The sequence below is a fragment of the Lepisosteus oculatus genome, chromosome 21 (genome assembly GCF_040954835.1).
Source record: "Lepisosteus oculatus isolate fLepOcu1 chromosome 21, fLepOcu1.hap2, whole genome shotgun sequence".
Classification (NCBI taxonomy): Eukaryota; Metazoa; Chordata; class Actinopteri; order Semionotiformes; family Lepisosteidae; genus Lepisosteus; species Lepisosteus oculatus.
Genome location: NC_090716.1, coordinates 7,410,352 through 7,426,396, shown reverse-complemented (window position 1 = coordinate 7,426,396; position 16,045 = coordinate 7,410,352). Strand labels below are relative to the sequence as shown.

Sequence of the window (16,045 nt, the reverse complement as noted above, 5' to 3'; positions counted from 1 at the left end):
TTTATAGATAAACCCTATATCTGATTATACAGCTTTTAAGTAACGATACATTCCAAATCTCATATCGGCAGAGCACGACACACCAACTTGGACCCAGGCTGATCGATGCAGGAGCCAGCTATTTTTTTTTTTCAATGAAACAATGTGCGGTACACATCTGTCCTTATAAAGCCTCTCTGACCTGGGCTCCGACACAAAGGCGGAGGAGAGGAATTAATAGCGTTTCCATTCCCGTACGCTTAGAGGTATTTATTTTTTTGCCTCGTGTGGCAAAAGAACAAGAATAGAAATAAAACTCTCCACGTGGACGCGGCGTATTATTCCGCCTTGCTTTCGCCCCGTGTGCTGCGTGCGTGTCCCCGTCCCGCCCGTGTGTGTGTGTGTGCAAGCTAGCGAGCGAGAGCGCCTTCTGGTGCTGTGCTCCTTGACCCCAGTGGCAGTCCATTCTCACTGCACTGCTCTCAGGCTCCCTTCTCCCAGATCGAGGCTGCTCTCTCTCTCTCTCTCTCGCTCACTCGCTCTGTTTCTGTCTGTGTCTCATTTCCACAAGAGCCAGCCGGGGGTCCCTCAGGGTCGAAGGTTCTGCCCTGCCCTGCTCCAACCTCAACCTCTTAGCCTTCCAAATCTGCATCCATTCTTCATGGATCGGCGTCTCTAACAACGCAGAGGGCAACCCCGGGACACATCACAGCCAGAGGAAAGGTATTCACCCCCAGATTAGCGAGAAAATCGCAGGGAAAAAAAAAATAACAAAACACAAAGCCGTGGGTTAGAGGTGCCTTGTCATTTACAAGGAGAAAGATCAGGAGTCTAGTCAGTGCACCGGATTGCTGCATATGCCGACAATCGTTGCTTTAATATATATCTCATGTCTAGTTTTAGTTTTATTTTTTATGCTTTTTAATCATCGTTGTGCATTTTACAGCAGTGAATTCTGCTTTAGAAGATGCCGTGGCTATGTTGTTCCGTGCGGTACCAGGGTTTTAATTTTCTCTCCCCTCTTTGCAAGGAAAAGTGATTTGTTTGAAAGAAAGATGGGAACATATGTATTTTTCCGTTTACTTAAAACTTAGTCTTTCGGGTTTATACAGCGCTTTAAGCAAGAATAATGCAGGCCAGGGTTCATTATATAACACGAACCCGTAAGATGTGAAGCGAAACCGTTGACTTAAACTGCAAATGAAATTTATAAATTCTAGGTTCTCGTTGTGCAGAATAGGTTGGGAATATAGTAGGAACTGGACTGTGGTTTGTTCACGGTTTTATTTTTATTATTGAACTGCTCGGAAAGTACTGCGAACAAAGTAGCGGTTTCTAGTTTGGGTTTTTAATACGGCTCCCTTGCCTTTTTTTTTTACTTGAAGTGCACGGGCAATTCGTTACATTTTTAAAGGATAAGAAATTGTTATCTTCGAGGCCTAAGTTGTTTTAAAATACAGAGGGAGGGATTTGGATGAAATTGACACAGCTGGAGTAAAATGTAATTGGTAGAGAGCTTGGTCGCTGGCACTGGAGCATAATTTTAATTTGCAAATATACGCGAGAATAGTAGAACCTCGTGTTTCGGAAAGCTTGTAAATTGAAATTGCACGGAGTTATTTTGTAGCTTCCGAGTGTATATATCCTTAACTGAACCCGCGGAATGCGAGCTTCGCGTTGTTTTGGTTTCATATTAGCAATCGTGCTGTAGTAGTGTGGGGTCGTGGCAGGGTTTAAAATGAATGACGTTGAACAGGAGATCTTGTACAAAAGCCAGGAGGGTGCGATGTCAAACCCATTGGCTACCGACTATAATCAATCAGAAGGGATAGCGAGGGGGGCTGGACGCCGGAGGCAAGCGAAGCTCAGCCACAGACGCGGAGAAGGAGCTTTTCGGACGGCGTGAGATAGCGAGCGCATTGCCGGTAACCGAAAGAAGGGATAGAGTTAGTCCCACAAGTGTGCGAGGTGTAGCGTCTGCTGGAAATGCAACGTACTTTGAAAATCTTTCCTTTTTGTCTCGTCTCTCAGGGAGTCCCCTTCTTCTCGGGCTTTTTCAGATGCGGGTGCATGGAAAATGTGTTTTTAAAAACTCCGAAAAATTGAAATCTTGTTTTTTTTAGCCATGCCAATCTAATCATTCATGTACTGTAGGATGTACACTAGCGAATCTACTTCAGCAGAACCATGCATTTTCTGTCCATCTGTACTACGATAACAATCGGCTTGCGCCGAGCCTGGGTTATATTAAAGTTTTTAATAACAAAATCATTTTTTGTACCGAGTGGATTGTTACGAGAAGACTATTTTTGTACCCAGCCATTCTTTTGTTTCCACTGAAGGCCACGAGTTCGTTTCCAATACTTACTGTAATTACTTAAATTTGTAATTCCAAAAACATTTTACCTGTGATGGAAAGGAAAAATATTTTGGATGTGCATGTGTTTGTGTAGAGTGAAGAAACACCTAGGTGTACAGAATAACAGAAATGCCATTCGCATTTGCTGTAAGCAAGCAGCGCCAACTTTCTGTACCTACAGTAGGAGTGTACTGAAGTTCCCTATTAGTACCTGTAACAATGTGGCTTTACGTTAAAGCTCATGTGTCATTTCCATCAACATGCTACTAAGGTTTTGATCTTTTGTAACAATTTTGTGTTTCTGTTGCAAAGTGTTTTAGTGAAATTATCAACAGGCGGGGATAGCCTAACTAAATTCCTTCGTTTGTTTCGTGCTTTGAGTCATTGTGTCACAGCTCTTATTTTACGGAAGTATTCATAAACTTCTACTTCTGCTTCGAAAACACTGATAAATTGATTAAAAGCAAATATTTCAAACATTGTATTTGCTAGTGAACCATTGTGAGTCACATCAGTACTATAAGTTGTATAAGAAAAAAAGATTTGTTGCATTATTTCGGTCATACAGGTACAGTAGCTTCACAGAGGCAGCTTTGTACAGCAGTCCTGACTGTTTGAAACTATACTAAACTAAAGTACTGGTTATTGTATATGATATGCTTGAAAGTAAAGTACTGTGTATATACAGCAAAGTGAAAATGCTCTTGGTTTTTAATTGATTTTATTTTGCTGAAGGTTAGATAATGTGGGTGCTGTACAAGCTAGACCTTGTATGCGATTATAGTTTCACTCTCCTGTTGTTTTTTTTTATTATTCACCCGATTCAATGATCAGATAGACTACAACAAAACAACAACAGGTATTCAGCTTTTTGCCTCCTTTCACCATTAACATGGAAGCAGCAAATCTAAAATGATGTGAAGGCTGCAGCTGAATAGTAGAATTGTAAAGTTTGAAAAGTGGGAGTTGAACAACATTTGAAATGGTCATATGTTCCAAAAGATAAAAATGGTCATTTAGCTACCTTTTATTGTGTGATTGTTTTGACTGTAATTTAATATTGCATGAAGCACATTTGACATTGCAGGAAAAGACCTAGAGATTCTGCATTAGAGCTGTATGCGCTACATTGTCACAAGCACAGCAGTCGATAGTTTTACAGTATATCATGCCATTTTGTAAACATTTACACAACACAAATTAACAAACAAAACCCCTTTTGTAAATATTTTCTTTTTTTCCCCCTTTTTTTTTCCTTTCTCCATAGATCACAGTCCAGCACTGGAGCAGTCGGTCTGGGTTTTGAGTTGGGGTTCTGAACAATGAGTGTTACAGCAGTGGTTTGTCCTGGATCCTGGTAGATTGCTCATGTGCAAAAAGTCAGAAGGATGGCTCATGGAATTCCATCCCAGGGCAAGGTTACCATCACTGTGGATGAATACAGCTCGAACCCTACCCAGGCATTCACACACTACAACATTAACCAGAGCAGGTTCCAGCCCCCCCATGTACACATGTAAGTAAGGCCCTTTGCTTCAGTGAAATCAGTCTCGTTGTTTCTGTTTTTTTTTTTTATTAATCACAATTCATTTTGGTGAACTTTATAAACTCAGTCGTTGTATTTACATGTCCAGCTTCCTGTATTCACAAAACCATTTTCACCAATTCAGTGTTTATAGCATTTTTTCTTGAGGCTACATTCAGTCACATAAGTTTAATGTTGACTGACTCAGAAGCAGCATCTATAGTATCAAGTCTTCTGTGACTCACTGCATTTTAGCTTTTTTTTTCTCCCTTTTAGCAGAAGGGCTATTCAGAGTGAAGTTGTATTAAACCCTTCATGAATACGGTCTTGCTGTATTTGAGCCGAAATAGGTTTTGCAATAATATTTCCCATCGATGAAATAAGTTTGCAATGCATTGTCCGTAAGGAAAGGATGCTTGAAACACCCAGTCTGATCTGTGAGGCTGTTGTTGAAATGCAGTTGAGAAGCTGAAAAGAACTGGGAACTTTTTTTTTCTTGGTTGGATAATGTGAGGACTCAGTTTTCAGGTTTTCCTTTTAACCTGTATACTGTGTGTGTGGTACTGTTGCCTTAAAGTTGTTGTGTAGGATTTTACAGAAATCCCTCTGTTAGAATTCCCAGATAGCCCACATTTTCTGAGTTGTGACTTTGCATTTTACAGGTAAGTCAGCTGTTCAGTTACATTTTTAGTTGTCTTTCATTGTTTTATGAATTGTGTTGCCAGTGCTTAGAATTGTCTTAATAATGGACTTACAAATTGGAGACTGAATTTTAAAAAACCCAGAAATCTAAATGCATGCGGATGATAAGGTACAGTAATAGGACGAAGAGCATTTAGATCACTCTAGAAACAGTGATTACTACACACAAACTGTTGTAATGTTACCTGATCCTTTGGTTTCTCTCCGGATTTGTTCAGTTCTCAATTTTTTGTACTTCACAAAATTTTAGGCTCGTAACCATGAGGATGGTATAGAGGTAGTTAGACTGAACTCAACCATTTCAACATAAAACAGAGGTGACATACATACTTTTTAAAAATAAAACATGAGTTTTATGTGGTTGTTGAAGTAGTAGTGCATTACAGTAAGCTAGTAAGCAGAAACCTTTGGGGATTGCTGCACCTGTTTTTTAGTGCCTAAAGCTGTAACACTGAATAAACTGGTATATGCATACTTTTAGAGAAGTGTGTCTAAAAAAAACACTTTTTTGCAGAATAAATGCCAAGCCTTTGCCATTTTTGTGTCACAGATGTGGACAAGTGACTGTTCCTTAGCAACACCTACTTGATGCTCTGCAAGATCTAACAACTTAATGTGACTAAAGTAGCTAAAAAGTGAAGACCTGAGCCACTCACATGATTTGACCAGATACGTAGCAGTAAGCCGCTTACTGTGTATAGATTGCAGTCTCTGATTAACCTGAGACGCACACGAGTAGCAGTTTTTGTACAATAACACTAACCTGCCAAAAACTGTGGCAGAAAGCTAAATGTTGCAACATTCACAAATTCTGCATTGTTGGATTCTAGCGGGGTCATGAATAAACGATTTCATTTTTTTCCCGTTTTGATTTGCCTGCAAATTCAAATCTCCTCTTAGAAATTTGGGTATGTGAGTAGTAACATCCTTGATGGACACCTGTGTGTGCCTCTGTGACATTTTACCTTTAGGAAGGCACATGTATGGGAACTGAAGATGTGAAATAAAATTAGATTCATGAGGGGACAGATCACTTGTTGAACTTTAATGTAGGCTTAATGTAGGTTTTTAGCTTTAAATAAAGTTAGTGTTGTTTTGTGTGTTTGAAGCTGTATAGGTCTTGATTTGTTGTTCTTGCAAGTACTGCAATTTGAAAAAAAAACATGGAGTAAGGCAGTGACCTTCCTATCCAGGGCCTAGAACGTACTTTTTGACAGAAGATAGTTAAAATATATGATTTTACTACAGCCTTTAAACACGTTTTTATTTCATCAGCTAAATACACATTTTAAATTAAAGCAAATTTACAGCAAAGAAATGTGCTAGAGTCCCATCTATATCTTTTGCTTACAACCTGTAGTGTATGTGTTGATACAGAGTATGTACAGTATTGACCTCAGGCATTATTAGTGTCATTGAGTGAGGCCCAAATGGTCGTTTCAGAAGTAAGGACTTAAAAATGAGGAAATTAGTGTTCACATTTTAAATAGAGTTTGAAATGTAATGCAATTACACTTGCATACCAAATACTTTAGTGACCCAGTCTGTTTTCTTTTTCTTAGTTTTTTTCTTCCTTGTGGTGTTTGCATGTAATAGTATACTAATACTAAAAACTAAATACCAAAGTCTGTACAAGTATGAAAACCAATGTTGAATTAAGTCCAACAAAATATGCAGAAATATGGAAATTACAGGCACGTTCCTTCAGTAATGGCAGGATTTCTGTTCTCAGATCAAGTAATTCCTGACCCCAGCCTTCCAGTTTGTCTGGAACTGGTCATTTGTACGGCATGGTTTAGAATAAATATCCACGGGGCTTTCTCCAGTACATTTCTTAAAAACCGGGACCACAACTTCCCAAGCCTTGTGATGAAGAGGGGTCATTTATCAAGTATGCAGTTCTGTTCTGAAGAACAAAGGGCAAAAATCACGAGCTCTTGACAAATCGTCAGTGCTGTGGCAGGCATTTTATCAAAGTGTCGGAGGAATATAATTTAGTATTGGTCAAGTAAAACTCGCATAAACATTGATGTCTGTAATTGGCTTTGTAATACTTTTACTCTTTGTTCCCTTTTCCGCCCACTTAAAAAATGGACGAAACGGGAACGCTGTCGTCTCTTACTGAAATCCACGGACAGACTCAGATTTAGGTTTTGACACCCTCCATCTCAGACAATGCAGATCATTCTTTTATCTAAGTGGGATAAACTCTTTTCGTTCGACATTGATGTCTTCTTAATATTGATTAAGCACTTGTTCATCCTGCTAGGTGGTAATTACAATTTTTCGTGAATGCACTGGTTTAAGACTAGGTGGGAATACTTTTGTGTATGACTTGATGATCTTCTTATTGTGGAAATAATTTACTAGAAATCTTAATTGAATCTTGCTGACATTAGTGAGTATCCAGAGTATATATTTGTTCCATATAATAGACTTGTAGATTGATACTGTACAGTATATATACAGTCCTAACCATAACCTTATTTTAACCCTGTCCCAAGTTTGTTTTTCCACTATATCCCAAAGAAAGTGGGTGTGTACCTTCTGCGGGAGTTATGGATATTCGGGTTCTCCTGGAATGTATGGAAGATACAAGATCAGCATTCAGTGAACCATAATTGTTGATACATTAACAAAGTAGGTTGTAAACATGTTGTAGAGGATTTTTTTTTTGGTGTTGCATATAAAAAAAGAATTTAGCTATTGGGGCACCTGATTTCTTCCTCTTGGATGTAAATGATAAAGTCCTCCTTTTGCAAGTTTAGTAATTTTATACAAGTAATCGAGTTGATTTTTTTTAAAGCGATTGCTTTATTTATATTGAAAATTTTACATTTTGTCCTGAGCTGGCAAAGCATACTTCTGGCGCACTCAAAATAACTACTTTTAATAGTGCTTCAGAACATTTATAGTCATTTTTTAATTGGACAGTGAATATTATAATAAAGTTCATCTTGCAGTTTATATTATGTCAAATGAATTATTCATCAAGCAGTAAAGGGCATATCATCATGTAATAAACATTTTAATGTTCTGGAAGTATATTATTCTCTAAATGTAAAAGAAAAGCCGCAATTTCTGTTGTGCTTTTTTATGCATTTCACTACTGCATTACAATACTACTTATTTCCTATTTCCCTGTTAAAATCAAATACCAACTTGGTTGAAAGCTCTGATGTAGTGACTGGATAAAATGAGCTGTAGCTCAAGCATGCAAAAAAGAGCACTATAAAAGAGGGTTTTGCTACTGTTTTGTTTCAGGGTTGTGTGAGTGTTAGAGAATACACTGTTAAATTACAACAGCTCTTTTATTATGAGATTATATTAGAAATTGTACAGGAATTACTAAGTTACTAAAATATTGAGAAAAAGTAGACAACTGATTAGGTGGAGAGCCGTATCTTTGGAATGAGTAATGCTATATGTATGTTTTTTTTAATTAGGGTGAATATGTTGTGCACTCTGAAAACATTGAGCTTTAAAACCAAACTCTTTGAAACTTTTATATTTTTCCTGTCATCAGAGGTACACTGCATATCCTACTGTATTTATCCATGTTGTAAAATGTATACACAAAGGGTTCTTATTTTGAAAAAAGTTAATTCTCCTCTGGAATTTAAAGAAAATAGTGAACAAAGCTTTCACGGGAGTTTCTCTTTGCCAAAAACAGCTTCAAGAGGCCTTGAGTGGATCTCTGAAAGACGTGAAGTATTTCTATTTAAACCTTTGTTTTAAAGGACTGACAGTCTACAAGATTAATTAGACTTTTGAAGCCAGCAAGCCATTGGTTCAATTCCTGATCCACTGTATTGCACTGGGGTTAAGTAACAGTTCACATGCTTCAGTTTTAATTTGGGTGTTTTTTCTTGTTTTGTCTGACTGAAACTAGCAAACAGAGGATGGAACAGAGAGAGCTCTTGCTATTGGTGTGCTTTGTGACACACAAGCCAGAATGCAGGAGGAAGTCCCTCCCTAAAGACGCATGGGGCTGTGTAGGTGTACTATAATTATCTGGTGAAATATTCAAACTTTATTGTTTCTGATATGCGATCCCCATTTGTATTCATGTAGTTCTGTCCCTAAATGTTATTTGCGTATGGTGTGGTTCAAGTTTAATTGATGATTGACTATAGTTCATCCAGATTAAGACACAAGAAAATGCATTCTTGCTCCAAGTTTGGAAATAATTCCTTTTCCACGTAAGCCGTAAAATGGACTTTTCATAGTGACATGCAGTAGATTATGGTTTTGATATTTAAGCACTAAAGCAGAAGCAATATTGCAAATTGTGAAACTGATCAGACGACTTCATATTTAGGAAAGCTTGACTTTTAGCTGAGTTGTTGCTGAGTGTTGTCAGCACAAAAAAACTATCCTTTGATTTTCTTTTTTTAGCTGTATATTCTTAATCACAGACTACCATGAAATCTTCACTGATGTGTTGAGTCCTTAAAACATGTGGTGTACAATATTACAGTGCGTTTGTCCTTATGCAGAACATTTTGGTTTTGTTAGGTAACAATGTTCTGGTAGGGTATTCTGTTAAGTACAATTTGTTTGAACTAACTCATAGATCATGCAGTGTGATAGGAAGTTGGCCCTAGGCACATTGTAAGTTGCTTTTAGTGTTGGAACAGATTTTTGCTTGAAAGCCCAGCACTGTTCCGAGACAAAACTAATAGTTTCTGATATTGTCATACTATGAAAAGAGTGACAGTAGGTGTGTGTCACAACAAAGTTAGCTATCTGGTTTGGGAATTATGGTACGTAGTCTCCTTTTTTCCCCTCTTTGCATGCATCATTATTTAACTATGAGGTGTTTCTTTTGAAATAGAAATGACCTTTTCTTTGGATTTCCCCTGGGTTTGGTGCAGTATTCGAGAGTGTCTTAAAGTGGAGCAAGACTGACCATATAATAATAAAGACCAGCTAGACTGTATTGTTATGTATGAATTAATAGGTGTAAAATAATGAATAAAGAACAATTTCCTTAAAAGCAATTTACTTCCTGCAAATAGCTGGAGGTATGCTGTAGTCCAGTACACATCACAGCAGTTTACTTAGAGCCAATCTTTCTGCTATGTTCTTATTCTTTTGAACCTGAACAGATATGGACCTGCATAACAACATCCCAATTCAGACCAACCCACTTTCTTAGGAATATACTCAAAAGCTAAGTTGTCAAATTTTATTTAGAATTAGAAATGCATAGACTGTTAAATGAATGTTGAAATCTTTTCTCTGATTTCTTTGTTCCAATGCTGTTTATTAACTTAGGAGTTCAGACTGAAAAAATACATTCTAATTTCCTCAGGAAATCTCATTGCATGCTGAAGAAAGGGAATTTATTTCAGTGTTTCACCTCTGAGAGGGGAAAAAAGGTAAATATTTGTTACCTGTGATCATTATCATTTTAATTTTCTTCTGACTCGGAGCACAGAACTGCACAGTACAGTGCTGTCTGTCTCATGAATGTGGCTTTGAGGAGAGTCGATAAGGAGAGAAATCAATTTCCAGGAGCAAATTTCCACACAAAAGAAGACATTCGCATCAAAGCATTTTTGCTTAGGGGCTCAGTTATACATTTTTTCATTTTAAAAAATGTTGTTTTAAATATTAATAATCTTTGTGGATTAAATTTATTAGATTTCTTGTTAAATGCCGTCTTGGCTTCTAACCTTTCTAGAGCAGAAAACTGAATCCTTTCTTAACCAAATCTTAAAAAACAGTTATCTAGTACAAGTTATATTACTTCATTGCACAATATATACATATACATATTTACACTGGCTTGTGGAAGATGGCATCAAATACACAACCTGCATTTTATTTCTTCCGGAGGGTTAAACACACACCATCCTCAGGCCCTTTGCAGGAAGTACCCTTGTTTTCCATTTTTTTTGGTCTTTTCTTTAAATGCTGAATGACGTGTTTGAGGGATAATGGTGTCATCATAGCAATGAAGGTCCTTGTGTAGCTCTCTCTGCCTTCAACTGAAATGATATTGGAACAGTCTGAAAAACCTGCAAGCGGTTGACATAGCATTGCTATTGCAAATGTATTTCTATACATTGCTTTTAAAAATGCCGTCTATTGTGTAAATATTTAAAGCTTTCTGTAAATGAATAGGTGTTAAATGAATAAAGTAAAAAATGTGGAAAAGTAATTTACTTCCTTTAAATATTTGGAGGGATCTGGTAGTCCAATATACAGCACAACATGTGCTTTGAGAAAATAACAAAACTTTATATAATATTTTTATAATAAAATTGTATGTGTTTTAGTCTGTCACACAGCAGCTGACAGGTACTACTAGTTTATCATATAATAAGATTAACAGTTTAAATCCTTGAACCTGGCAGAAGTTTAAATAAATGCCCTGATGATCACAGTCAAGTATTCATAAACTTAGAAGGAGTCTGGGTGGCTCAGTAGATTCGGGCTTCTACAACAGCCTTTTAACCTCTAGGTCGTTGGTTCAATTCTAACCTGCGTCTGTATTGACCTAAAAATCATTAAGATGTGATTGCTTGGTTGGGGCTATTAGGGAGGAAAGGTGAACTCAATTATTTCTGGAAGATGTCATTGGAAAGGCACTCATTTAACAAAAACGAAGTCACTGTTAGCACCGGTAGATACTTCTGCTCTATCACTCACAAGCTGAGGAGAAGAAACTCTCTACACTTTCAAACAAGAGCCTTTGCTGAGGTAAAGACCAGTGTTTGGGGAGTTGTACCATTTTCCTTGTCCTTAAAAAGACCAAAATATTTGAAAGCAAGGATACAAATATATGAAAATTATTTTAATAGCAATCATAATTATAGATATGTAACCTGTAAGGGATACTTGCAGAAAAGTACAAGGCAAACTCAGAAGTCTATTTTCAATAAAGCCTTTAAAAATAAATGGAGTGTTAAACTTAACCTCTGGGAATAGTTGTTCTCATCTGACAAGACTGAGATGCTTGCCAGAACTTTTAGAAATGTAATTGATCATTGTTCTGTTCTTCCTTATTATTCATTAAATTTTGTGTTTGCATTCATAAGTAACCACCAAATGCTTTTAAGCATTACTGATACTTACCACAGTAGCTGAGGCCGATTATGAGTGTATTCAGTTTTAATTTAAGAACATAAAGAGTAATTTCAAAGTCATGATTCAGCCTGTGGTTGACCACAGACCCTCAGCTAATCTCTCTTTCATTCTGATTGTCTTCAGAGTGTCTGCTTTTATTTTAATGTGTCACCCATAACTAAGCAGGCCTCGTGGCATGGTGCTACAAAAGCATGAAAGTGTCTCTATTGTCTTGCTTGTTGTCATATTTATCCCAATCCCTGTGCTGAACTTTCATATTGTCAGTCAAAAAGAAAATGAACATGTCATTCAAAACGTAGGTTTTACAGTTGGTATTGTAGTTTCCTCTTTCTTTGCCATGTCCCTGGTTACCCTCTTACCAGATTTGTAAGTAGATCCTAGTAGTGTGGTAAGGGGATGCATTCAAAAGCACGTCTGCTTTACCTTTTTTGTAATAGAAACAATATGCCTTATGTTTTCAGACTAAAAACCAGGCAAACATGTTTTTGCCTGCTTGTACTTTTTTTTCAAATTTGAAGGTTTTGTGGTGCATGGGCGAACTATTTTTTTTGATCAGAGAAGACCATGCTGATTTTCTACAAAGTCATGATATTAATGTTTTAAAGATTTTTTTTAAAAAGGTAAATCCCTGAGACAGGTAAACTTTTCACCTGTTCTTGATCACCTGAAGCAGTGTGGATTTCCATCCATGAGCTTACAAAGCCAGTAACTGCACACCTTGCCAGCAATCTTATGTTTGATTTCTATCATTTGTCTTCGGGGGGGTGGGGTTCTGTTTGAATCTGGAATACCTTTGCTCTCCAGTCTTTGAACTATTGCAATAAACACAAAAGCAGGTAAGAATGTATCTATCCCAATTCGATCTGGTTCTTGCAAAGCAACTAGGAACAAAGCTTGGATAAAATGAAAAACTGCAGGAACCATCACTGAGGTTGCAAGGCCCTTTGAGGTTCCTACTGTAGATCTTTTCTCTGGTCATAAAATAGGGGATTATGATGTTTGTCCAGCTATTGCTAATTTTGGATTTTTAAATCATTCGGGAGCATTGATTGTCTTAATTGAGATCAGCGACTTTATTTTTCTCGTAGAGGATTAAATCCTACACTCCAGGAATATTTTTTTTAACACCAACCTGCTGACAGTATATTTAGGTGGTTGTGCAGTCTCCTCTGAGTTAGATGTTGCTAATCGTTTGTTAACCATTTTGATTGCCACAGGGATAAAACTTAATCTCTTGCAGAAATACAAAGAACTGGTTGTGATAATGCTCTTGAAGCAATTTTAGATCTTTTTTAACAACCATGTGTATATATAGAAAGTAATTTAATATAATAATTATTTAAAGATTTATTCTTTAATGACATTGTATTTAACATCTGCAAAATCAGAAATACTGGACTTTTCCTGCAATAATGGTTGGCAGGAAAACACAATGGGGTTTTGTATTTCATGTGCTTGAGAATATTTTTTTTTAATTACAAAATGTATACTTGAATACTAACAATCTGTTAAAAAGTTAACTGAGCAGATAATAAAAGTATGTAAAAATACTACATAGATTTATAAATTCAGAAATATCAATGGTACCCTATGGGTTAGGTCAGTTGCTTACGATGGGTGTGTTTCATATGCTTTAGAGAATTTTACGACATGTGAAGTAAAAGGCTTGTATATTTATGATAAAGTGACAGGAACAATTTTCATTGTTTTGAATTGTTAAAATAAGCTTAAAGGTCCAGAAAGCACACAGGTACATCACATAATACTGTGTTTTTGGGCTGAAAAACATTCATGATTTAACAGACATTTGGCTGTAACTCCTTTCCCCTTATTAGTCCATTAAACTGATGGTTTACTGTATTAGCTGAAGCCATAATGCAAGTGCAGAGTTTCCTTACTGATCAAGATCATTTTTAAACAGGTTTTGGAAGAACCTCCAGTTCTGCCCAAAGACAGATGGACAGAATATAGAAGCTTGTTTTTTGAATGCTCATTTTTTTAAATGTCACACTACAGTGCCTGAAATACAAATTGCTATAGTTTTTTAAAATATATTTATTATTCATTTGAAACTCAGTTTTATTCTTCAGTGGTTCCTGATACTCTTAGCATTTAGTAGTACTTTTGACAAGTTCAGATGTAAAATTGCTATTGTTTTCTAGACCTTTTTCCACCATATAATCCTGCAAATGTTGTTCTGGTTATGCCCAGGATATTACAGTGCTCACATATTAATATATGGGATGTGTCCTCTCTTCATCTTCTGTAGCTTTCAGAATTTTTTTTTGCAAATACAAGAAAATGCATTCTGTTCCCTGTTACAACTGGGGAGTGTGGGGGAAAACACAATGTATTTCAGTGCATTTAAGACTTAACTTAATAACTCGGCACTCCCGAAATGCATTTTACATTTTGTCATCTGTGTTTTGTGAATAAAGCAATTACACCTTAACGTCCATTTTATACAAGTTGGTTTTTGTGTTTAAAATGTTGAAATAAAGGTCATTGTGTTTTTTTATATTTGTGGTCTTCTGACTGAATGGAAAAATCAGGAATGTGACCCACTTCCATTTACTTTAAAGCAATCATCAAAATACCAATTTATTTTATGAAATATGGGTTAACTAATTTAATGTAATTTAATGGTAAACATTATTAATTATGGACACCAGATAATAATTTAACTTTCTGTATATATTTTATTGGTTGGTGTAGGCATAACATTTTCCTCAACATCATCAAAAGGAACATATAAAACAATTTGAAGGGTTAGTATAATGTATGAACGGTGATGAAGAGATCAGACACCGTTTAGAGATTTTGTCAGAAGAAACAGCATTGTGTTTCTGGGGCCAGTGAAAACAGTACTCTATGTTCTCTGAATATCAAGTAATACATTGCCTTGTAGCAGAAAGAATTATTCCAATTTGGCATGTTTAGTCCTTCTTGCTGTAGGTTGAAGGATGGGTAGTGTGGCGGGTAGGAAATTTTACTCATAAATGAAAGCTGTGGGCTCAGATCCTGTTGTGTCCATAAGCAAGGTACCTCACTGAAATTGCTCCAGTCATATGCCCTTATTTATGTCGTAATGTCAATGAATTTGCTCTCTGGCTTCTGTTTAAAAGTTAAATTATTATGTATTTAAGATTTTTTTTATTTTATACCATGGTGGTTAAGAGGAGTCAGTGGATCCTAGCACAATTTTTTTCACCTGATTTCAAACACCATCTAACTTGCTAGGAATGCCTTTTACTGTACATGGTCCCCCAATTAATTTTTAACGGTTGTAGTAGATAAGGCTTTGGTTTTTTCTTATCTCTGATAGCTGATTTATATTAGAATATATAGTTGACAACAAGTTGGATATCCTTTGAGGATGATTTGCCACACAGTAAATTAAGTCTCACAAGAAAGAGGGAATAAGACCCAGTAGTTTCTTTACAGAGTGTTGGGGATTAAAGCCATTTGTGTTCATTTTCATTATGTTCTTTTTGAAAATGTCCTGCATAATCCACAGCCTCACAAGGTAATTTCAGGTCTCGGTTAGAAAAACCTCTTACCTTTCACCTCTGAGCAAGCTGTTATGTAACGGCTCACTATTCCCTACATGTGTGATGTGCTGACACCGAAAACTCTGCCTTGCAGCTGTAATGTAACTGAAACTGTCGTGTGTTCCATTTTGTGTGTACCAGGGTGGATCCAATCCCATATGACACCCCCAAACCTGCTGGCCACACACGGTTCGTCTGCGTGTCTGACACACACTCCCGAACAGATGGTATTCAGATGCCTTACGGGGATGTCCTCCTACACACAGGCGATTTCACTGAGCTGGGACTGCCCTCGGAGGTTAAGAAGTTTAACGACTGGTTAGGTAAAGTGTCTATTTTTTTTCATGCTTCTCTGCGACCCCAATTAACCTCCTGGTATCTAAATGGCATTCAGTGCTCCCTAATTAAATTAGAGAGTTTTAGTTACTGTTGCCCTTTGATAAAGAAGGCTGTGACAATTCTTTTTTTATTAAGGAAAATGGAGCATTAGCATTTGGTTTTTGTGCCACATGTAAGGCTATGGAACATTTCAAGAAACTCCAGACTTTTGCTTTCCTACTTTATGAGACTCCCTCCACATGACACATGTTTGATTACGCATTTATTTTCTTCAGCTGGATTCCCTGCCATAGTGTGTAACAAAAGGATAACTGTCTGTGGTTTATTAGAAGTAACATTAAACATGACCAATTGTGGAGCTTTTGAATGCATAGCTAATTGGGAATTTTCGGCAATGCTGTGTAGCTTTGTGAATAGTATTTGTTATTCTTTATCAATTTACAGTGTGCAGCTGTTACTTTGTGAAAGACTTTGAATTTCATAGCAATAACT

General features: G+C 36.8%; 1 protein-coding gene across 2 annotated transcripts in view; it reads left to right on the top strand.

The window, feature by feature from the left end:
* Positions 1–440: 440 nt before the first annotated feature.
* mpped2a (metallophosphoesterase domain containing 2a) overlaps positions 441–16,045 on the top strand; it is a 56,078-nt gene continuing 40,473 nt past the window's right edge. Inside the window, exons 1-3 of one of the 2 annotated variants that reach the window (XM_006642523.3) lie at positions 441–702; positions 3,606–3,854; positions 15,356–15,537. In XM_006642523.3, coding sequence (XP_006642586.1) covers positions 3,727–3,854; positions 15,356–15,537 — 310 coding nt within the window. In that variant the 5' untranslated portion in view covers positions 441–702; positions 3,606–3,726. Of the gene's footprint in view, positions 703–1,743; positions 1,905–3,605; positions 3,855–15,355; positions 15,538–16,045 lie in introns of those variants that run through there. The other variant, XM_015338029.2, reaches the window with a different exon arrangement.